This window comes from Poecilia latipinna, unplaced genomic scaffold (assembly GCF_001443285.1).
Source record: "Poecilia latipinna isolate Pla-1442-1.1 unplaced genomic scaffold, P_latipinna-1.0 Scaffold180, whole genome shotgun sequence".
Taxonomy (NCBI): domain Eukaryota; kingdom Metazoa; phylum Chordata; class Actinopteri; order Cyprinodontiformes; family Poeciliidae; genus Poecilia; species Poecilia latipinna.
In genome coordinates, this window is record NW_015112796.1 from 538,816 (window position 1) to 563,238 (window position 24,423).

Below are 24,423 nucleotides of genomic sequence, written 5' to 3' on the forward strand. Positions count from 1 at the left end.
TGCACTAAATTCTACAGCCACCAGATGGCAGCAAAGACATTGGAAGAATGTTGCAAACAACGTTTTGGCCAAAGATAAATCACCTCTTCGGACAGCACCTGATGTGGGATCTTCAGGCGAGGTGAAGCGATCTCTTGCATCAAAGAACTCCTCATCTGAGCTGCTGTCCCCGAATCCTGGGGGCGGCTGGAGGATGGGAATTGGCTCAGATCCATCAGCCTTCGCTTCGTCCTTATGGATGTTAGGATGCTGAGGGCCTGGAAGGCTGCGAGCGCTGTCAGGGGTGATGTTGGAGCATAGGTTGTAGTAGCAGCGAGCATCGCTTTGGTCAAAGTTAAAAACAAAGTCTTTGTGGGAAGACGGGGACGACGAAGAAGCGGAGAAAGGATGCTCTCCAGCACTTCCACCTTCATCTGCATTTCTCAGCGTCACACTTATATTGCTCTGTAACTTCCCCTTCCGCCTCAGCTCGTCATCTTCGACATCATCGTCCTCGCTGGCCTCAGGAGGGCTCGGCAGGAGATCTGCGAGACGGGAGAGCTCAGCGAAACACAGCGAGCTGTCCGCTGAGCAGAGTTCACCTGAATGTTTTTGACCTTTGGGGCTCAGAGACGGAGTGGACATAAGTTTGGGATCAGCTCCGTCACCGGATCTCCTGCAGCCGCCTCCTCTTTCTCCCGATTCTCCGGCACAGCTAACAACTGTGAGGTGAATGAGGGGATGAGCGTGAAGTGGAGGAGGAGTGAGGAGGTGAGGCTGAACATGTCCGTCAGAGTGGAGGTGAAGCTGAAAAGGGGAGTGGACGCAGACGTGAGGTTGTGAGAGAGCTTGAGTCTGGACAGAAGAGGAGGCGCATGAAATTAAATCATCTTCCTCCAGAGCATCAAGAGAGTCACTGGAGGGACTGGTGAGGACGTGAGAGTCAGTGTGACATGAGTCTGATGCTTCTGATGCAGACGGCTGCTCTTCCTCTCCAGCTCCAGGGCTTACGTTGTGAGCCCCTGAATCGTTGCCGGTTATTTGAATCTGTATTTGTGCACCAAGCCTCTTTTTGTTCGATGTGTCATCGTTCTTTTCCTCTTTACCGTTTCCTAATGAAGCTGACTCTCTTGGAGTATCGAGATATTTTTCTTGTTTTGGTTTTTTATTCTCCACAGGTGCGTCTCCCTTCCCTTTGCAGTCTTTGCTTCTCATCCGGTCCCTGTCCTTCCTCTTCCTTCCTTCAGAGTCTGACAGGGATCTAACGCGAGGGCGGGGTTTGTCATCTTGAGACGCCACGCTGTACAACGGCTCCATATTCAAGTCTGAAGAGTCCTCTGAGTCACTTGCACATCTTGACACATAACCTGTAAACCCATATTAAAGCAGTAGTCAGTCAAACATGTGACACAAGTTTTGCAGAATTTACTGCCTGGCTCAAACACTCTTACACTTTAGCTTTTTCACAGTACAACCACCACCTTTATTGTATTTTATTGAAATTTTATGTGTCCGACCAACAAAAGAACAGTGGATATTGTGAGGTGGGAATAAAAATATACACTATTTTCATTTTCTACACAACTACAATTTTGAAAAGTTCATCACTTCTATTATTAGACACCTCAATAACTACCAAATCAAAATCTCCAGCAGAAGTCATACAATGAGTGAACACAGTAACTATTTATAATTTAATCGCAGTATAAACATAGTGATTCTGTTCCTTGTTTATCACGTCAGAAACAAAAACTTCTCTGTTGAATTAGCACATTAAAACACAGTAAACAGACTCATGACTGTGAAAAAATGTGAAATAGTTCATGCTGTACGAATATTTCCATTTGCCTGCATTTGTTTTCTACAACATACAAGATAAAAATGGAAGATAAACAGCTTGTCTAAATCACAAACAGTTCATTAACTGGATGACTTCTTTTTGTGGGCAATTTTGATTTTAATAGAGGTGATAAATACCAACATGGCACCAACTTTTTCAGGTTTGTAGTTTTTTGCTTTTATAATCAGCAGCAGTACTTTTCTAAGCCGTCAGAGGAAATTTAAATGTCAGATTGTCTAACTTGAAAAAACATGAACTTTAAATGTGGATCTTGACAGAAGGGTTAAGAAATGAAATAAATCTTGTTCAAATGTTTTTTTGCTCACGTACCTTCTTCAGCAGAAACTCTGTGTTTCTTGTCGTCTATCCAGGGGAAAACGTTGATGTTCGGGTCAATGAACACACGGCAGTAGCCTGCTATGAGGCAAGACATATCCTTTGCTGCACCAGCCTCCAACAGTAATGTGATGGGCTATGAGAAAGGAAATCAAAACATGGATTTGATTATAAAAATCTGACATTATGAATCTTCACCTTTATAAACTTATATTGTAAGTTCGAGCTACCAATGCTACTGTCACTACTTTCTTTGTGGGAAGCCATTATTTAATGCATTAAATTGAATGCATTTAATTAAATCTTTCTGCTGTCCTGTACGTAATGTCACCAGTCTTTGTTTCTTCCAAGCTTTTTTTCTGTCTCAATTACAAAGGCAGAAAAAGCTACAGGCAACTGCATAAAAATGTAACCTGAGCCCTTCAAGCATGCACATCATGAACAAGTTGGTGTGTTAGTCCTCCAGGGACTTGCCTTGATGTCCTGCAGGTATATCTTGACGAGGCTGACTTTGTCTGATTCCGGCAGCAGCTCGACGCGAGTGATGCTGTTGAACTCGGTAAGGGTTGTCATGATGCTCAGCTTGTGGTTGACCACCTGACTCACCCCGTAGCGCGCGCCAACCAGCAGGCTCACCATTGACTCCCTGTCCTGAAGCTGGAAGCCCGATGGAGATCAGAAAGAGAAAAGAAAACAGCACAGCTCAGGAAATTTTATTTTAAAAAAAAATACAAAGGAATTTCAAAAATCTTGCTGGTCTATGTCAGCTTTTTTCTTTTTCTTTTTTTTTTTTTTTTTAGATGGAAAAAGCCTACCATCAAGGTGGCACCAAAGGACTTTCCCCCAAAGGACTTGAGATCACTCAGCTCCTCTAGGTAGTTGATCCGTGCTTGATCTACTGACAGGCTCTTTTGCTTGGGATCATGCTGGGACTGGGTTTTCTTCATGTGAAAGCCGATTGCCTTCCTCAGATCTTTCTCTCGCATGTTCCTCAGTAATGTGGACGACACAAAATTTTCTATGCCCCAAGTCTTCCTGGAGCAAACATAGAAAAAGCAACTTCCATTAGGAAGTAAACATCCAGTATCTCCATCAATGACATGATTAGATTTTCAAAAAGTGTTATTGTCCCCTAGAAAAGAATCTGTATAATAAAATACAGCATAACCAAAGGCTAACTCCATTAATATATTTGGGAAAATTAATTAAGAATCAGTTACGCATCCAAATTAATTTTTAAACAAAGTTGCAACACACTCTTTTTGCAGTTTGCCACAATCCAAGCAGGGCGTCACAAACACGTGGAAGAAAGCAATCTCGTCATCTGAGACCAAAACTGAACTTTTTGATCTGAATGCAAAAAAAAAAAAAAAAAAAAATGCTCTGCATTACCATGAATACACTTTGTGGTGGCAGCATCATGCTATGTGGAAGCTTTTATTAAAGAGAGAAAGTCACACTTTGTGTTGGTTTATCGCAAAAAGAATATTTAAGTTTGTGGCTGTAAAAATGATGAAAGGATATGAATTCATGCACTGGGTACTGGATTACAGCTTTCAGTTTAAATTGAAAATAAACTCAAATCAAACTGTAACCAAGAGTGTAATCAGTACTGCAGATATAAAACAAGACCCGAGACTCTTTGCAAGACCAAAATACGATCGTGATTCTCTGTCAGGAACTGACACCTCTAGATTCAAATCCTGAGTTTGGATTCTTCTTCCACATTTGCCATATAGTGAAACAAAATACCAAAACACTGTCGGAGCACAGAGCACCTCCTGTCTGTCTGCGTTCCTCACCTTTTATGCTTACACTTTTCGATCGATTTCATTCTTGATGCCGATGTCAGAACGTCCTCATGTGCTAAAACCTGAATGACGGTTCTAAGCAGATAAAAGCATCTGCTAAATGAGCAAATGTATTCTGAGATACCCTTAAGTAGCAGTGAGATTAACTTTTATTGGGGATCATTGATTTTATTCTGCTAGGCAGCTTTGTGTCTTACAAACATAAATACACAAAACTGCTGAAGCTTGTTCGCATAACTCCTGAAGAGGAAATATCCTACGCAGCTTAAGGTTGCGTCATATTTATCATGAAATGCGTTTCTGATTCTTTGCTGCAGTTTAATAAATCACACAGAGGCTTACGTGATCATCTTCAGGTTGGCTTTGGGGGACAGTCCGCAGCTCACCAGCCTCTCCTGAATGTGCAGCGCAGCAAGTCTTAAGGCGGTATTACACCGCATTTCAACGGCGTAGCGTTCCTGCAGCACATCGTTCACCCCCTTAGAAATGGAACGACACGAATGATGAACATTTGATTTGGCAAATTAATCTGGCATTTTTTTTAAAGCAATGTTACTATTGTATGTTTTTGCATCAGCTTTTCAATTTTATGTATCTTGTCATAAAAACAGTACAGGGTGGGTGGTATTTTTTCTGAAGAAGCTGAGCTTTCATTCCACACCAGATGGAAATTTGTCAACTAAGTTAATCATAACACTTCAGAAAATATCACACCTACTCACTAATTCAATAAGTCCTTCAGCAATCTTTCTGTAGAAACAAGGAGTCATTATTTTACTAATCTCATGGTCATAATTTGTACAATTTATGTTTGCATCTAAAATGAGTTCAGCGATTTCATCAGAATTAACATGTTAGCTTAGTTATGTTTGGTTTAGTTTTACTAAACATATTACATTTCATTACATAGCAATATGAACAGTAATCACTTCCAAAAACTACAGACGTTAGCAAAAAAAAAGAAAAACACACACACACACACAGACACACACACACACATACACACACACACACACACACACACACACATCTCCAGGTAGCATTTATTTCCCTCAGAGCTGTACCTGAAGGTAAAGATACTCGAAGGCAGTGGGATCCTCCTGCAGCAGCGTCTTGAAATCTTTGGGCATGAAACAAACACGGAACAAACACCTGTAGTTATGGACCTCCTTCTTCTGGACCACCTGAGGACACGCACACATACATCATATCAGACATACGTTTGCACAAGCAGATGAAAGCTTATATGTTCTCCCGATGTGTGTTAATACCTGATGTATCCTCTCCTCTTCGTGCAGCAGCAGCAGCTTGCTGCTGTTGTGCTGCTGCTCGAGCACCAAGGAAAAGTGTTCAATTCGGTTCAGTGAGAGTTTTTCCTTCAGTGTCATCACGATATCCTAGAATAGAAAAACAAAAGGCCATCTTGAGAGAAATTCATGTTCACTTAGATGTTGTTCTGGCAAGTTTTCCTTTGAAGTTGCAGATTATTTTCACAAAAATCCCTCTGTGAACCAGTCGTGTGTGCTCGTCTCAGGCTTTAAAATCGTCAACTGTCATATCAAAATACCTTGACAGTTGTGCTGGTCTCAAACTTGAAAGCCTTAGTCTGCCCGTTCTCCAGATACACCTTCAAAACGTTGGGCAGGAAGAGTAGTGAGTTCCCCTGTAAACAAACAGGAACATCAGAGATCAGCGAAAAGCGTTTGACAAAAAGGCTGAACGGGGTCAGGACATGCTAGCATGAAGAAATATAAAGTAGCACGCACGCCTTGAAAAAGTATCTGTAAATATTGGACCTTTTAATTTTTTCAGCGTTACAATTATAAACCTATTATGCTTCTGCTGCATGTGACAGATCAACACAAAGTGATGCATAAAGTGGAACAAATATTGTGCATGGTTTTGTGTACTTTCCGTATATAAAAATCTGTGTGGCATGCATTAGGTCTGGACTTAAAGCATGATATTTCCAGCTACATATTTCACATGGGAACTGCTCGTTTAGCGTGAAACTAACAGTGTTAGTTGTTTTGCCACAGTTCTGTAGCAATCTTTGCATAAAGTTCAGTTTTTCACCTTCTTCCATATTTGCTGTGACCTCTAAATGCCTTGTGTCAAACGGCAAGCCGGGCCAGAAAACAGGCCTGGCTTTCTTCTTGCTGCTCTTCCGTAAAGACATGATTAAGATTGAACACCAACTAGCTGAGTTGTCAATAGACTCTCCCAGCTGAGCTCTGGATTTCTGCAGATCTTCCGGAGTTACGACGAACCTCTTTGCTTCTTCCCTTCCCCCAGCATAATTGTACCACCACAATAATTCACCATAGACATTGTGTTTTCAAAGCTGATACAGGAAAAGATGAAGAAACAAGGTATGAATACTTCCACAACAAAATGTTGCAAGGCAAGATTGAACTGTTGTATTTTTGTAGCTTGTTTATGATTAAGTTTGCAACTGGAAATAAATCGGCATCATTAAAAACAAAACGTTGTTTACATGTCATGGTGCAATAAAACAGAACATTTGCTCTTTGGCTTTTCTTGCAAAGGATTTCTGCGCATCACACTGGCCTGTTTCTGTCTGCCCTGCTTGTTCTCTGCAGTGAGTCATCCCTGTTCTCCTATGATTTTGGAAAGTGTTTTTCCTCCACTGACAATGTGATGCTATGAAACATTGATGCAGGCATGTTTTAAGTTCAAACGTAGAGCAGTCGATTTGAGAGCAGTTTAGGTCCCTCCCATCTCCGCCGTCTTCTGCTCTGCTTTCTCTCTTGCTTTGTCTCCCCTGAATGCCCCTCCGCTTTTTCCCTTTCAATCTAAACATGTCCTGCAATCGCAGAAATTAGGACCGAAGAGTGGTTTAGGTATCGATCCACATTTCCTCTGTCTTTACTAATGGACACTCCAGTTTCTGGCGTTTTCCTCCTGTAGCTGCTTTTAAATCCACAAGAAAGACGGGAACTCAAACCAGCAAGAACGAAGGGAATAACAGGGAAAAAAACTGCATACATGATGAAATAATACTGGAAAATATAAATCAACATCAAAAGCAATTTGTAAAGCAAAATCTGTAAATTATCTCTTTGCTTGGGACTGTTGAAGTCGGTGTCGTTTAAGAAGCAGATGGAAATCTTGAAGTGTTTATGAAACTGTGTGTGGATCCCATGTTTCTGCATTGCAGGCTCGTTTTGGGATCGAGGGAGTTTCATGTTTATAGTGACTTTAACTCAGGCGAACAAACTGTGTGTCCAAAAATAAAGATTCCTGAGATTTATCAAGCTGATTGGAAGACAACACTTCTGTAACTCTAAAAATGAACAAATGCCTATTTTTATCTTTTGCCTGTCTTCCCCTGTGTGAGATTTCACACACGAAAAGACGTTCCTGAGATTAAACCCCCCTCACGTTTTTTGTCTGAGGTAACCAACACCTACCTGAGACTGTCCATTCACCTCCACCTCCTCCGCAAAGTGGACCTTGACGGGGTTGGACCTGAGCTTGGCCCTCTTTTCAGGCGTGATGAACGACGACTTCGGGCCCTGGGATGAAAACACGTTAATAAAACTCGATCTGCAGAGATTCCTTAAATCTCAGTAATGATTTCTTGAAGGGAGCGGCGAGATATGAATCACTTGATAAGTGTTTCCGTCAGCAAAAACTCCTCATGAGACTCTCTGAGTAGCAGCCATTTATTTACCATTATCTAATCAAATCAATCTCAATGCAAACACACACCTCGGTTTCACAGACGCTGCGCGAGACACGTGTTCAGGCAGTAAACAAAAGAGCCTCGTCCTTTTCTAGGTAGACCTAGTTGTGGGGGAAATTCCTCTGGGTTTCGCCTACTGTCACATGCAACACTGATAAAGCGGCGTGTGCCGGGTGAGTGGATTGGATGAGGTGCACCTCACCTCAAGCTCAGATGCAGAAAGAGCCTGATTAATGTTTCTGCTGACTGCAGCGTTTCAGAATCCCATGTGAATAGAGACACTGAATTGCACAGGCTGTTCTAGAAACACACTATGCTGGTTAATTTACTCAGAAGTCCTACGAGACACGAAACTCTCTTCTCCTGAATATTGATCCTCAGCTCCATTTTAAATCATGTTCGGAGGGGGCAAGCATTGAAGACGAAAATAGTTCAGGAATCCAAAGAGCTTAGAAATGAATAAACTCTATTGAAAAAATGATAAGCAAGTGGAGAAAGAGAACATGTCAAACAACACAGTTACAGTTAACTAAGGCAGCTACATCGTGTCATTTTTATGCAACGCATGACTACTTTTGGCATCGATGTCTGTGAACTAAGAATTATTATTTGTCTGGAAAGAACAGAGGAAGGAAGGAAGAAAGGAAGGAAGGTTGGAAGCATGCAGTATAAACCCTGTCAGAGTGATAACACCTGCAAACACAAGAAAATGTTTTACAGTGAGTTCCACTAAACTGTGCAGTCAGGGTGTTTTATTCTCTCAGTCTGCCTCCTCCTGCAAAGATTTTGGTGTTCATTAATATTTTACACCCAAAACACTAGGAAATGAGGGCAAGCTGCAGTTTATTTCCGTCGGTGTAACGTTTAGGGCCGCTCTTTCTGCATGGCGATCGCATGTTCTCCCTGTGCGTGCGTGGATTCTCTCCAGGTACTCCGCCTTTCTCCCAAAGTACAAAGCCATGACTGGCAGGTTTAATTGGTCCGACCAGTCCAACTCAATCCCCACATTCAGTGGTTACCAGCAGACTCACATGCAGGATTCTGAGGACAGTCATGGTCAGCGTGTCTTGACACTCCCTAAAAGAAAAAAAAACAAACACACACACAAAAGTTCTGGTTGTTATGGTCAAACCCTGTTACAAACAGACTAAAGCAACAACATTCAGATACGTGAGCCTGTGTTTTGCGTTTGAATGCGCAGACCTGATTATTTCAGCAGCTTGTTCTGGGGTCAGGTCATCGACAGCCACGTTATTGATTTTCACAAGCTGGTCGCCAGGGACGAGCCGGCCATCTGCAGGACCACCTGGACACATAAAACGTCCTCGCGTCGTCAGGCCTGAGGGGCTTTCAGTCCGTCTGAGCTCACACGGCTCGTGAGCGCTGATGACGGGCAGCAGCTTGTGTTCTAGTCATTTCCTTTCATCTGACTCCAATGCAATATTTTCCATCCTGCTCTCTAAAGAGCTCGCTGTCCCACAACATGCATATTAGCAGTCAGTTAATTGTGTTTCACTGTCGCCAACAGAAATCTCCCACGCTGACGTTTCGGTTCGGTTTTAACACCCGAGGTGATTTTTAGATGTTTGTTGTAATTTACCAGCTAATTTAGTCTACACAGAGTTTCAATAAAGACAAGGAGAAATCAGAATTATAATCTTTCTCTGATTGTTTCTATATATATATGTATTTTTTTTTAGGTTTTGTTGGCTCTTGTGGCCTTTATTTGAAAGTAGTTTTGACAGGAAAGAGGGTTATGAGAGAGGGGGAAGACATGCAGCAAATGTCACCAGGCCGGGAATCAAACCTGCAACCACTGGAGGGAGGACTAAGGCCTCAATACATGGGTTGTGCTTTGCCCCTGCGCCACCACAGCACAGATTGTTTCTATATTAACGTCTAACAATATTTAGATGTTTATCTTTAAGAAAACCCACTGATGATCACCTAGTCACAATATCCTCTAACTTTTCTCATATCCAAACCTGAAACCTACAGTGTTTAGTGGTGGTGATGTTCTCAGCAGGAAGAGGGGTCCCTAACTTTATTCTGCTTAAGGCCCCACACCTGCACTGCGTATCTCTCTGCTGAGTGCAAGAGACAAACGGAGAGATTTAGTTTATGGGGCACTACTAGGACCAAGACAACGGTAGCAGGGGTTCGTCCTGTTCGAACTGGGTTGCCAGTTCGAGCGTCGACTCTGCCCGTCTCTGTTGTGTCCTTGGACTAGACGCTTCACCCGTCTTGCTTGCTGGTGGGGGTTAGAGGGTCCGGTGGTAACCTCGCTTCTGTCAGTCTGCGAATGTGTGCATGAATGGATGAATGGCTGAAAATAGTGTGAAGCGCTTCGGGGTCCTCCAAACTTGAAAAAGTACAGACCTTTTCCGTTTTGTGACTGTTGAATTTTTGTTGAGTTTTTTAGACTGTTGAGTGCCAAAGAGGCTATTTATTTTTCTAGGCCAGGCTTTATGGGACGATAATTAAAGCTTGCAATGTTGTTTTACAACCTAACCCTGCTTCAAATTTCATCACAACTTTACTCCTGACTTGTCTGCTGTTTGTTCACAAAAATGATCCAATTGAATAAAGAGTTATATTGAAAATCTTTCTTGTGCATTAACACTTTTGCAAGGCACTGTTCTAAAAACAAAATTTGTTCTTCCCAAAACAGCAACAGGAATCTTTCCGTCCTTCCTCAACACTATCATCCACCCTCACGTTTATTGTCTCTACGGCTGTTTTTAAAATCGACTGGCTGCTCAACTGATAGGTTTTCTAGCAGCTGTTAGAGTTGTGAATTGATTACAGATACGTCTCCTGGTTGCCACCTTGTTGGACACGTCTTTCTGTCCTGTGCTCAAGCTGTTACACAAAGCATTATGCAGCAGGTTCAGCGAAACAAATGAACAAGGACATTTTGAATGTGCTCGACACTGTAGGAGCTCTCATTAGACAAGATGAAGGCTTAGAGATGCCAAAACTGAGGTCTGCTATCAAGCTGAACACAGGAGTTTATATCATGTGAATAAGTAATTAAAGTGTTTTCAAAATATAAATCAAAGGAAATTATGTGGATCTGTTTATGAACAAAATGCATAAATGAATTGAACATCATTTTGTCCAGCCTCCGTGGGTTTGAGCTTTGTTTACGTTGCCTTTCTTTAGCGTGCAATATCAGGTAGCTTATCACTTGATATTTTCTTTAAAAACAATGTGGACAGCAGCCGGTGACACTGATAGGTCTGAAAAGGCTTTTGAATAAAGGATTCATATTTCACTGTCAAGATGCTGCAGCACCAGCCATATACAAAGAGACAGAGGGTAGTGAAACTAAGCCAAGGCTCAGAGGAGGAGCCACTAGTGGAGTGAGGACCAGTGTGTGAGCGCGTGTGTGTGTGTGTGCTTCATGGGTAGAGACAGATGGTGACAGGACAAACTTGAGGCAGACATGAGAGTGAAAAGTTTCTGTAATGTGCCCCTGAGCCTCTGAGGGATTCAGATCTGTGTTCCTCTGCACTTTCAGTTTCTCAGTTCAAACATTTCACAGCTGGGTACTAAAATGTTTTCTTCATTATTAGGTGATTTGCCATGTTCAAGCATCTTTGTGGAAGGATGACTTACAGTATTTAATCCGTTTTTTAGTGATCCAGTTTGTTAGTTTCCAACATGCTAACTCCAGTTTTTAACTAGCAAAAACACACAGAACTTTGCAAAAGTATCCATAACCTCCAAATTTTGTCATATTTTGCCACTTTACAACCACAAGCTTTAGTACATTTTATTGGTATTTCAGGAGATAAATTCAACTCAAGATGGAGTATTAAAAAAATCATAGTTAATGGTTTTGTCAGTACTTGGTTTTCAACATATTTTACGAATGGAAATCTAAACAAAATGTAGCATGCATTTGTATTTAGCACCTAATTACCTAATATTGAAAGACCACTACAGATGATTTTCAGATTTATATTGCATGCTGAGATTTCACATCAAGTCGAATGGAGATACAGTTCTATTGTCTCAAGGAGAAAACATTTTCTAGCAGCTTCATTTTTTGTCCTTTTGGGTCTGATTTAATCCGTAATATCAGCATTTTTCTTGGGTGCTGTCATCTTGAATCCCCACTGATGCCCCCTGTATTTCAAAGTGAATTTACTGCAACAAAGGGCTGTTTGGATGTCACTGTGTGAACCCTTCACCCACAAAGCCTCAAAATACGAGTGAAAAAATTAATGCACACATGAAAGCTCAAAAAGGATTTTTTTTAACATATAAAAACCAAAACCAGTCAAATGTAAGTTAAAAAAATAAATAAATAAAGAGTTGGGTCTCATGTTTTCAGATTTCAATTTGAAAAAAAAAAAAAAAAAGGTTTGTGCACTTTTCCTTACATTTGCATTACTTCTGTGATGGTTTGTCATATGAACTGTCATCGAAAACACACTGAAGACTACGGTAGCACTGTTAGTAAACGTAAATTAATAACTACATGGTTAGTATGGTCACAAAAGCCGGTCAAACCAAATCTCCCTTACAGTATTTCCAAACTCTGCTGCATTTACACTTCTTCTGACACAGGTCAGTGCTAAATAATTCCGTTAGGAGGAAGTGCTTGCACTGAGCTGAGATACTTGGGCATACCTTAAGCTGCATGCATCTACATTATCTCACATCTTCACAACACCCACAAATGCACGCGCAAACACAAACAAAGACATTAGCGCCGTGCAGCACTTCCTTCTGTTAATGTAATTTTGTGTGCATCTCTGCAGCATCAGCGCGTACAGCAGCAGCCCCAGCTGGAGGTTTTTACTTTGTCAGTTTGTACCGACCAAAGGGCTGCAGAGGTCTGGCACAAGTTCACGCATTAATTTGCTGGGAAGACATTTGTTATGCAAATTAGAAACGGTGTGCTGGAGATTACAGTGGGGGGAAAAAAAAGGCTGACAAATGCTTTATTTTTAATACAACAGTATTTGCCAAAAAAACAAAACAAGAACTAGTAATCAGTGTTTTGCAGCAAGGGATCTTGGTTTACTGCAAAGTAAATGTATTTTATAATGGAAAGTTGATTATTTGGAAAACATATAGCAAGAATTTGGCAAATGTAGCAATTTATGTATTTCTACAATTGAAACATAAAGAATAGCCTTCTCAATATGAACATATATTATGTAAGAAACCAAGTGTTAGTGTTTTTTTTTTTTTGGTTTTGTTTTAGTTTTTTTCTGTTCTTTCAGTATACCTGAGAGGGGTGCTTTTAAACTTACAACCAAGAGTTTACTCATTACAGGGAACATTGTGCTGGGGCAGAAGGCACCGATTCAGCAAACTAAAATACTGCAGCTCCTTGTAGAAATTCACCCCGTGACATAGGATGTTGTGACCTGGTGGAGAAAGTCAAACTACCACAACTAGTCTCAGATGAGCAAGAATGTGTAAAATATCTGATACAAACTAATGATCAGCCATTTCTAAATGTTGAAACTTTGTGATACTTCTATTTAACAGACATTACGTTTTGCGCGCTACTTTCTGTCAAAACTACAATTAATGTTGCCTTTGAGGAAATTGTCCTACCTGTGGTGACCTCCTGCACCAGGATGGGGATCTGGCTGGAAAGCGTGAGGCCATGGGAGTTGAGGTCCGGGTCCTTTTGGATCTGAACGTTGAATCGGAACGGGTAATTTCTCTGATCGGAGCCACCGGACTCTCCTGTTTTCCCATCCGCCGTAGCACGATCTCTGCAAAGCATCAGGAGGACGTCTTACCATGTCGCTGGAGGTTCTATGTGAAATTATTGTGATTTTGTTTCAAAAGCTGTGATTTCCCAAACTTAAGTGAAACAAGAGTACAAGGGTTTTAAAAATAAAACGACTAATGTTGGCAGCGTTTCTTGCCCTAAAACTCGCAGAGGTCAAGCAGCATGAAGCAGGTCGTCTCTGCCATGTGAGCAGCTTCGTCTCCAATATCTGTTACCAATTCAGATGTTAGACAACAAGCATCCATATTAACGTCATGGTCACAGTGATTACTGAAGTGATTTTCTGATTTTTGAGTTATTAGACTAGAAGAAAGGATCCACATCATTCCATCTTAATTAAACTCAGAGCCTCAAAAGGTGGCTGTCTTGACTTCATTTTCTTTTTCTAATTTTATGATGAGATGGAAAAAAAAAGTCTTAGCTGTTCATTTTTTAAAAGTCTTTCAATACATAAAAAGACTTATAATAAACAGATCCTTAAACAAAAACTCCCGCTAGCAATTAAAACCAAGAATTTTGGTTTTGTGTAGAGATCCGACTGACAGCTGGAATAAAAAAAAAAGAGGAAATAAAAGGTTGTTGTGTAATATTTACCTAGTTCCATTTTTGTAGATTAATTTTCTTTCTTATTTTTCTTTCTTAGTCACATAATATGCCATTACCAAACTCTGACTTGATTGATTTGTTTGAAGTTGTTTCAATTTTGTTTGAGAACAAGGACGAAATTCAAATGATTCTAGGTCTTGATGTTAAACAGGGTCAGTTTCCACATCAAAAGACAGTCAAGTCAGATAAATCTGATTACCTAACAACTGCATCTAGATGAAAACAAAACAGAAGCCTACCTGCTCAGAGAGTGAGACCTGCTGCCCAAGTCTCTGGACCGTCTCAGCCATCGTCCCACCACCTGTTCCACTCGGCTGGTTCTGCGGGACGGGGAGCGACTCCTGTCCTGAGACTCCATTTACCTGTCATTAAAGGAAAATATATGTCATTACAATATTTAAACGAGGTCTATTTTAATGCCAGCTAAATTTAATTTAGAGCAAATCAATGAACAGGGCAAGGATTATTAGTGTTGGGTGTTTTGGCCCAAGAAAAGACACAGGTGATGCACAAATCAGGTAAACAAAGTCCATACATTCTCTTCTCCACTGACAGCAACGTTAGTCCTAAATTAGGAAATGCAGGCTGTTAAACAGAACGGTTCTGTGATGAGAGTAAACATGCTTTGTGTCTGCAAAATGCATACTGTGGCACTTCCTGTGCTGAAGAGAAAAGATAAGACCTCTGAATGGACAGGACAGAAAACTGCCAGAGATTTGACAAAGTTCATTTGCAGTTCATGCAAACTGTCCTATAAAATGGATATGAGCTGAAAAAAAGAAGGATGTAACATTTATTGAATGCAGAAATTAAACCTAAGTAGCTGACACAATTCAGTTGCAATGCTTTTGTTTGCTATGTGTATAAATGTAAGAAAGTGGAGGGTAAGAGCACGGATGTTTGGCTAGGCTTCCAACGTTTTAAGGTCTTAACAACAACTATGTTGTAAGCACCACCATCCTAAAAAAAACAGCACTAGACAGACGTAAAACAATTTTAATACAATAAATACATTTAAAAAGCTAAAGCTGAATACATCTTCTTCTTTTGCTTTTTTGCACAACGCTGTCATATGAGCTGGTATTGTTTGGTGAGGTTCAAAGATCCTCTGTGACATTTTTGGATTTTACGTGGGTGGAGGCCAACAATGACGTCAGTTTTGGCATTGTGTAGCCTAATGGTCTCTTAGGCTGATTTATGAACCACCTGATGCAATATTGCCCACAAGTCTCAATAGCAATCAATACAAACAGTTCATCATTTTAAATAATGACGCACTTTCCTTTAAATGAGTCCCTGTTGTGTAACTGTGAAGCACGCAGTTGTCACAAATGAGAACGTTGAAAGGCTGTGGTGGTCGGAGGGAAGGACATAATGGGCCAACTTGGTGTCCACTGGGTTTGGTTAATGGTGCATCGAGGAGCTGGGCAACATTTTAGATAGTGGCATATCAGCTTACAAGAAAACATGCTTATTAAAGATGTACAGACTGTGGCTGGATGAGAATAACCGACTGGCCAGTTATGAGTTTCTGTCTTTAACAGAAAATACTCGAGTTATAAAAGATGTTGCTATGACATCTCAATTAAGGTTTTCTATTTTATAATAACTTAACATTGTTGATGTTAAACGTTAGTTTCAGCCAGCATAACGCTGCTACACTAAAAAAAAATGTTACATTGGCCAACAGTAGCTATGTTTCCATCCGATTTTCTTGCAAATTTTGAAGGAGCATTTAAAATGTTACAAAAAAGAAAACATGAATAAGTTTGTTTCCATCTACTAGTTTGGAGCAAACCAATCCACTACGCAAAGCGTAATTTTACCGTGCGTTACCGTCGGGCAAGTTGTAATTCTTCTGTCACTTCAACTAGAATTGACAATGTTACACGAAGACTGGAGAAAGGACAGCAAAGCAACACTTCATCGATCAAACCTATTAGGAAAATTCGTTTCCATCTCCCTTTTCTATCTCTTTTTGTTTTTGGAAAAGCCAAAGTGAAAATGTTTTTTTTTTTTTTTGCAAAACTGAGGAAGTTATTCCAAATTTAATTTCACCATCACCATCAACCTTTTCAAATGCCTATAAAAAGTTGATGGAAACATGGTTGGTGTTAGATCGAGTTTTGATGCGTCGTTGCTTTCAAGATCTTTTAGCCCAATTCATGCAGCCTTACATGTCCTATTTAAGATTTCCTGATTATGCACAAACTGATTTAAACACCTTGTAAAATTAAAGCACCTTATAAAATGTTAGTTTTAGGTTATTAATTGAAAAAGAAAGCATAATTTCTTTTTTTTTTTTTAGATCTATGTTTTGTGGCCTACAGGCCAGGTAATTACAGTTTATTTGTCTTTACTGATCAACATCTGGAGCTTATAGCCACATTGAGCCTGGGACTCCATTTCCCCGACACCCAAGATCCCTTTAACATCATCATGACTCCACCAGGCTGTAGCTGAGAAACAGATTATCTCACAGTGAATAATTACAAAAGAGAATCATTACATAGCAAAATAAATTATTTAAACAATTATTTATATAAAAAACCCCGACTACGACACATTTTTGTTTAGTAAATAAGAAAAATAAAACTCCAACTTTCAGAGTAAACAATCCTTTTAAAATACATTTTAAACTAAAATAAAAGGCAGATATGTGTACAGTGGTCAGACTTCAGAGACAGAAAGAAAGAAAGAAAGAAAGAAAGAAAGAAAGAAAGAAAGAAAGAAAGAAAGAAAGAAAGAAAGAAAGAAAGAAAGAAAGACAAACAGGAAGGAAGGAACAGTGGATGGACGGATGGACGGAAAAATCCAGATTTGAAATGGGTTGAAATCAAATTCCACACTTTTGTAGACTGAATTAATACCATAATTCATTGCTGACTAATCACTGAACACAAGAATAGAGAGATGAATGATGGGATGAATGAGAGGCGGCGGCAGTAACGCTGTACGGAGAAACAGCATTGGGATCGATTAAATGAATGAGCGAATGATCTCAGCAGGTCTGGTGCGTCCCTCAGTGAGCAGCTACAGGAAGGAATCTCCCTATAGACAGAAGCTGAACATTAGCGCCGTCCATTACAGGAAGCAAATTGCTGACAGGAGAAACAGGGGAAGAAAAGCAGAGATAAAGAGGAAATAGGTGAGGAAAACAGCAGACCGAGGGAGGTGATGACAGACGACAAGTGTGATAAAAGTTGAGAAAGGCGGAGGAGTGTTGAGTGACGCAGGCAGACAGCAGTGTCTCCTGGGGGATCTTTGATTATAAGCACATTATCCATCCATCTGGCAGCACATAGCCGTCTCCTGATCCTCTCTGCCGTTCCTTTCCTCATATTAGCCCTGCAATACTTCCTTTAACCCATCTCCTTCTTCATATTCACTTGCTGCAGCTCCCTTCAAGCACTTCTCAAATTGTATTAACACAATGCAAAGGGTGACTTCTTTTTACTCTTTTTTCATGCTACCAACTACTACTAAACGGAAAGCTGCCAAAATCATAGATACAATCTCCTCAGTTACACTCTTCCTTTGAGGTTACTTTCTACGAAATCAGATACTCAAGACCAGATTGATTTGAAGCCAAATGTCTGCACTTTTCAGTCAATAGAAATATTGGGGCAAAGTGCTCCTTTACAACCTGCCCCCTTTATAAATAAGCTTGTTTCCTTCCAGAATGGCTTTGATTGAGTACACAGATGAAGTCCAAGCCCAGCAAATCAAATCAGCCACAGCAGCACTGCAGTTCCTGTTCTGCAACGACAGCATTCACGATTAGGGATCAGAGAGGAAATGTCAGCTTATTTTCTGAACAGGTGTAATAATAGCATCGGAGGAAACCTTACACTTAATCCCTGACATTTTCAGAGGGATTCTTGTCGAATCTGGAAATAAATGTGAGATTAATCACTGCTTGGTAAAAGTGTAGATGTGTCACAGCTGTATATTATTAGGTCTGCACCCACACGCTCCACACATCCACTTCTAAATCGAGACCAGTGCTAAGCCTAAACCCCGTCCAGACTGACGACAAAGCAAACCCTTTGCTGCGGCAGAACCAAGAGCTTCACATGGGACTGGTTGGACTGCGGAGACAAATTGCCGTTTTGAATCTTGATTAATAATTAAGAGCTATGTCTAGTCCTTATTGAAAACAGAAGAATAAAAACACCGAGCCTCATCATTAGGAAACAAAACAGATTACCATGGGAAAAAAAAGCACAGTGCCTCTTATTCTCATGCTGTTTGTTTTATTACCACTCAAACAGCTGAGGTAGATCAAAGCATACATAAAGCTTCAGTCACAATTGATGTTTGCATCCGAATTTATTGACGTAGCTTGCAGCTTTGTTCTTTTTATATTACTAGCTGGTGTCTGTAAATTCTGCCAGAACCAGCCTGCTTCTCTACAGTTAGCAGTGCCGCTTATAACGACCAATCAGAGGTTCCCAAATATAAATGCATCTACAAATTAGGCTGGCAACATTAAGACATTGTTACACATGAATGATACAGAGTGGGATCTGAATACAACAGAGTCACAAGAAAACAGGTAAGAGTGAAAAGTTAATAGGTCTTTAGCATCTTAGGAAATTTGTTGGGAGGAGCTTTCCTGTGTATAGGACCATGTGATATAATTACAGCAGCACTGTTTTGTTTTGCTTTTTTCTCTGTGTCTGAGCTAAATGAAGCTGTACTTGTAGTGTTAATAATTATTTAATTTTTATTTTTATTTTTATTTTATTTGCTATTATAGATCTTGTGTTTTGTGCAGGGCAGATAAAGAAATTAGTTTTAATTTGTCCTGCCAAAGTAAATAAAACAAATAAAAAGTTTTCTACCGCTCCCATCCAGTTGCATATCAACATACTAACTTCTCTTTCCACCATGACATGTGTAGCATTAGCTTGGGCCAACGGACGTGTTGTGGGTAAAATAACAGCAGATAAAGCTTGAGTGGTTTTCTACTCCTGTAAAAGATAGACTGATTATTTAAAAGAAAATGGAGGCTGTTTTCAATACGTAATATAGAAAAAATATATGTTTAAAACCTAGAAAAAAAACTGACCAGCCTTCTCACAGAGAGAAATGTTCTACCATGAGCTTCTGGGTGGATAGTGTAACATTTTCTGAAAGGAACAAAAGTAAAAATCTGCTTGTCTGGATTGTGATTGTAACACATTGCAGCTGCAATCAGTTGAGTGTGTGTGAGGCAAGAAACAAAACAAAACATACTATAGATAATCTGAGTGCCTGTCCTGGGGAAATTGATTAAGAAATGTTTCCCAGTCCAGACCCTAAAACTTAATTAATCCTCTAAACGTGCAACACTACTGTTTGTTGGTGATCTACATTTGCTTTTCCCTTTAATAAAGCATTTGTTTAAAAAGGATGATTTTTAATACCTAATATAAATATTGCAACGTTAAAGCTGAGCCTGCCATACAACTGCTGCAGGAAAGAGTGATCTCAGGCAGAAAGGTTGGCTTTTTGTTTATTGCTGAGACAGGAGCTGGGCAGTATAACAACTGCTGCAGAAAAAAAAAAAACACACACACACTCTCACAGTTGACTAATGGGGCTGCAGCAGCACTTGCAGTTTATTTTCCACTATAAGCACTTTTTGTGTGTGTACATCTATAGTTACAATGAAATTAATATGTTCCTTTTGTCGTATAATCTCTGTATCTATGTTTAATCACATAATTTTAATCTGAGCACTTTAGTAAAGGAGCTGTTAGTCAGATTTCTTTCTCATCTGTATCTTTCTTATTTATATCTTTATAAAGCAGCAGCCAGAGAGAAATGTGGATAAATACAAATAAACAGTGAAAGTTAATCAAGTTTTAATTTAGACTAAGATTTTTCTACTTTCAGACACGGCATAGATTTAAAAATACACAATTTAAGAACAAATGTGGTTGCAAAACTACAGAAGAAGCAATTAATGCAACTGGATGAAAAGTCACAGTTGGGAGATAACTTTGGTGGATGCTGGGTGAACAAGTGAATGAAATGTTTTCAAACCTAGAAGGTCCAAAAAGAGACCTCAGAGTTGTTGGGTTTCATGTGATTTCTGAGACCAATCAATATACAGACTTACAAAGGCAAACATAAAAAATATGCCAACCAGCAGGGCGTTCTACCGCTTTCTGTGGTGCGTTCATGGCCCTACGAAAACATGGAAATGCGGCTCTGCTCTCTTGATTAACATATGCTCTAATGTGATTGATATGCTCCTCAGAGTTTTTGGCAGCAATGTGACTCCATAAAAGGGTGCCAACGCCGCCTCCCGCCTCTTGAAAGGTGGGCATAGGCGATGGATGGATGAATGAATTTTCAACAGCTTGGAAAAGTGAAACACAGCATTAATCTAGTTTATTTATTTTGTGAATTCAATGTCCTGGTATAGTGAGACGCAGATTACGTCCAGCTTTCACATAACACACACTGAGACATGCACAGAGCAGGCAAGTGGGATTAGAGAGTGTGTCTGGAGCCAGTGGCAGGGAGTTTGTGCGTCACTCCTGCTGAGCCAGATTAAACTGAGCTTCGGTCCAACCGTACAAGACGAGCTGCAAAGCTGCAACTCAATCTCCCCGTTTGTCTCATTTTCACTTTTATCCCACACTTTTCTGATCCTCTAATGTCATCACTGTTATTTTCTGTAAACGTACTCATCGCATGTGCAAACAAATCTGCTTGAAGTAGCGAACAGTCACCTGCTCGCCGCTCCCTCTCCCGGGGCTCCCTGAGGGCGCTGGCTGCAGTCACGCTCCACGTTCGGTTCGTCCATCATCTGGCGGAAGGGGACCCGGATGACGTATCTTCATCTCCTGGGGATATGCACAACATAATAAGGACATGGCTTTAGACACATTTAGAGTACTGAGGCAACACACAGTGCCTACAAAAGTATCTACACCCATTTCACATGTTGTCATGTCACAGCAGTGTTTCTCAATTCCGGTCCCTTCTGCCAAACACCTGAACTGTGTCTCTGAGTGACTAACAGGCTTCTGCAGTACTTGATGGTCATGCAATCATTTGAATCAGCTGTTCTGATCTAAAACATGCAGAGCAGGGGGGCGGTGAGGAGCGGAGTTGAGAAGCACTGTCACACACGCAAACATCAATTTACGTTACATAAATTGCATGCGACAAAGCAGTGCTTAATTGTGACATGTAAGGAAAAGGATAATGTTTCTTCCAATTTTCTTTTACATGGATGGGTCTGAAAAGTGAGGATTGCACTGGTGTAACACAGAATTAAAACAAATGCACCCAGCTCTCTTCAGACGTCACCTAATTAGTCATTTTGTGGAACTTAATCCAGCTGTCCTGTGAAGGTTCGAGAGGTTTGCTAAAGAACATTAGTGAGCTTAAATTTAAATCATATAACTCCAAAACTGTTAACAGATGGGAGTCGCACCAAACTGACTCCTACCAAAAAAACGGGGCATTGTTCAGAGAAGCCTCCAAGAGGCCCATGCAACCCTTCAGATGCTGCACAGTTTCACAGTTCCAGAAGGAAAGCCTGTCAACGTGTTTGATATTAGCTGTGAACGCAACTTATCTGGGCTTTACGGAAGAGTCGCAAGAAGAAAGCTACTGAGCAAAGGAAAAACCGTAAACTGTTTATTCTTAGTTTACAAGGGCCACAGCAGGCGACACGGCGAAAATAAGGCAAAAGTTGCTCAAATGAAACTTTGTCACCAATATGCAAAGAGCTGTGTGAGAGAGAAAGCCACATCTGCACATAACCCTGAGCACACCATTTCTACAGTGAATCATGCTGGTGCCAGAATCGTGCTGTGGTGTTGCTGCTCTACAGCAAGTAAAGGGAAACCTTTCATAGGAAGCTACAAGCAGTCCAATCCTGGAAGAAAACCTGCCAGGAGCTGCAAAGGACTTGAGATTGAAGTGTCATAAATGGTTAGATCATTGATTAGCCATTGTTAGAATGGCCTAATCAAAGTCTAGACTTCTACAATTTAGAATATGTGGCAACACATGAAAGCTGATGTTTGAAGACATTCTCTGACCAGCTTGATGATGAATGATGAATTTGACAAGGTTGAATATAAAAGGTTACATGCAGGTGAACTCCATATTATTGTAGTTATGATGATGCTCCAGTTTTTTGTTTAAGTATAAAGGGGACAGACTAACAATGTGCCAAACATTTAAATTTTTCTCTGGTGAACATTTTGAAATCCATGAAATCGTCCTTTTACTTAACTATGTACTCCTTTTAGTTCTGGTTTTTCAGTTAAAATCCCAGTGTGAAAATATTAAAAGCAATGCAAATGTTTGCATTACATCTATTTAACATTCTAATCTTTCCTTCTGAAGGAGGTAAAAGGAAGGAAAATGAACATAGGATTAAAAGCTCCACTGTTCAGCAAACAAAATGAAACAATTCAGTAATTTTCACAAACAGGAAAAGGAAAACATTCAGTGTGAGAAAGTGCACTAAGTTAACAAGGCAAGGATTAGAAGAAAGCTGCTTGAGAGGCAGAGTGCAAAATGATATTTCATAAACAAACAGAAATATGAAAAGGAAGACAACGCAGGAAAAAGTGGGGAGAAAAGCGAAGGGAGAAGAAGAAGGATGGGGGAATAAAAGCGTCAAAAAACATAGTGGGACTGCATCACAGCGGGATAGGCCGGGCTGAGCTGTTTGTGGAGTCCCACTTCCCCCTGCTCTGCTCTAAACACCATGCATTATTAACGAGCCCCTTACAAAGCCCTGGGAAAAGAGATGCTGGGAACTCTTCTTTATCCCCTCTCTCCCTTCTCCGCCTTCATCCACTCAGTTACCCTCACCTCAGTTATTAAAGAAAGTACTCCTTTCTTTAATAACTCATCCTACCCTCTTGTTCGAAGTTAATCATTTGATATATGTTCAGGCACTTGAGCTGCCGACAGGGCAGCTTTTAATTTTGTGTATATCAAGCAGCTTAAATGCCTCAGAGATGGATAAATGCATATGTTTCTTGAGAAATGAGCAAACGGAATGAATGCCTGCTACGTTTAGTTTCTCTTTCTGATGTACAGTAACAGATAAACATAAGTTAAATAACTTTTTTTTTTTTGCTTCATTTGATGGTGTGTGTGTAACATTGTGTTTTATGTCCGTACTGAGAGTATCTTTTTATCATCCCTGTTAGCGGCTGGAGTTTGTGTGTGTTAGTCAGTGTGCTGCTCCCATCAATAATGTATGCAGATAATGCAACCGCTTCGCTGTACCAACAACTAACAGGCATACCGTTGCACACAGATGGAGTCATGGAGGGGGAGAGAGAGGAGACACATGAGGCAGCAAAAAAAAAAAAAAAAATGGAAAAGTTGAGATGTGAAAAATACAATGCGTGATGAGAAAATGGTTTAAAGTCTACAGTGTGAGCCAAATTATAATACAATTCAGATTTTACTTGGATTTCACCAAACTTAATTAGCTTTTTTTTTGTTTTATCACATGCCACATTTCCATATGACTTGCAAGAGTCCCACACAAATAAAAGTCACTCATGTGCAACAGAATTAGCAGCTGAAACCAAATATTTACACACATGGTCAAGCACGTGAAAAGGGGGAGGGGGGGCCAAGGGGTGCTTGAGCACCTGCCCCTTTTGCTCCTTGCCCCCAAGAAGTGCCCTTTTGGTCAAATTTTTTATTTTATTATTATTTTTTGTATTATTTCCTAAGCTCTCTTCTGACACATGACACATGTACTAATATTATTTGTTTTTTGTTGGGTTTTTTTTTTTTTTGTACAACATAATAAGCCCTCCGGTCACCTTGTTACCTTTGACCTTTTGCCCGTGACGCATGACGCAGTTGCCTCTCGCACAGTGAGATAAGGCGGCTAACTGGAGCTCAACATAGAGAACGTTCCAGATTACAGAACAGTTTTTGGTGAATTAAAAAAAAACGTTTTTGGTGAATAAAGTGGAGTAGACTTGCTACTTGTCACATGATGGAAAACGTTGAAGAATCGTTTCTGCTTCAGCACGGAGTTGCGGTTTAAGCAGAGAGGTAATGAAATACAACAGACACTGACAGGCCTCTGCGTCTGGCTTACTCTGAAGAACTACTGAGGGGAGGAGACAGCCAGGTGAGGAAAAACTCTTCTTATCTATCGATTCAGTATTTTTATCATACAGACATTAGGCTGTTGTTGTTGTTGTGCTATTAGCTAGGTGCTAGCTAACGACTTTGCTAGCAAAGCTAGATAACTAAAAACCTTCTTCCCTGTATTGTTAATAATAGCAGTCATTCTTCATTATTGCTTATGCAATAGGGGCACATCGCCCGTCCAAAACCGATCATCTCCATAATGGATATATGTCTTGTCATTTCCTTTGCT

The 24,423-nt window shown here is 40.3% G+C and overlaps 1 protein-coding gene across 1 annotated transcript in view; it reads right to left on the bottom strand.

Annotated features, from left to right (window-relative positions):
* Window positions 1–24,423, bottom strand: part of frmpd1a (FERM and PDZ domain containing 1a) — a 45,489-nt gene that overhangs the window by 5,860 nt on the left and 15,206 nt on the right. The window contains exons 2-15 of the mRNA XM_015030395.1: window positions 20,774–20,887; window positions 14,285–14,407; window positions 13,256–13,419; window positions 8,879–8,981; window positions 8,707–8,752; window positions 7,401–7,505; window positions 5,534–5,629; window positions 5,238–5,363; window positions 5,031–5,150; window positions 4,309–4,445; window positions 2,971–3,190; window positions 2,630–2,812; window positions 2,150–2,291; window positions 84–1,346 (exon numbers count right to left, since the gene is read on the bottom strand). Of these exons, the coding sequence (XP_014885881.1) occupies window positions 84–1,346; window positions 2,150–2,291; window positions 2,630–2,812; window positions 2,971–3,190; window positions 4,309–4,445; window positions 5,031–5,150; window positions 5,238–5,363; window positions 5,534–5,629; window positions 7,401–7,505; window positions 8,707–8,752; window positions 8,879–8,981; window positions 13,256–13,419; window positions 14,285–14,403 (2,824 nt within the window). The 5' untranslated portion in view covers window positions 14,404–14,407; window positions 20,774–20,887. The remainder of the gene's footprint in view (window positions 1–83; window positions 1,347–2,149; window positions 2,292–2,629; window positions 2,813–2,970; window positions 3,191–4,308; window positions 4,446–5,030; window positions 5,151–5,237; window positions 5,364–5,533; window positions 5,630–7,400; window positions 7,506–8,706; window positions 8,753–8,878; window positions 8,982–13,255; window positions 13,420–14,284; window positions 14,408–20,773; window positions 20,888–24,423) is intronic.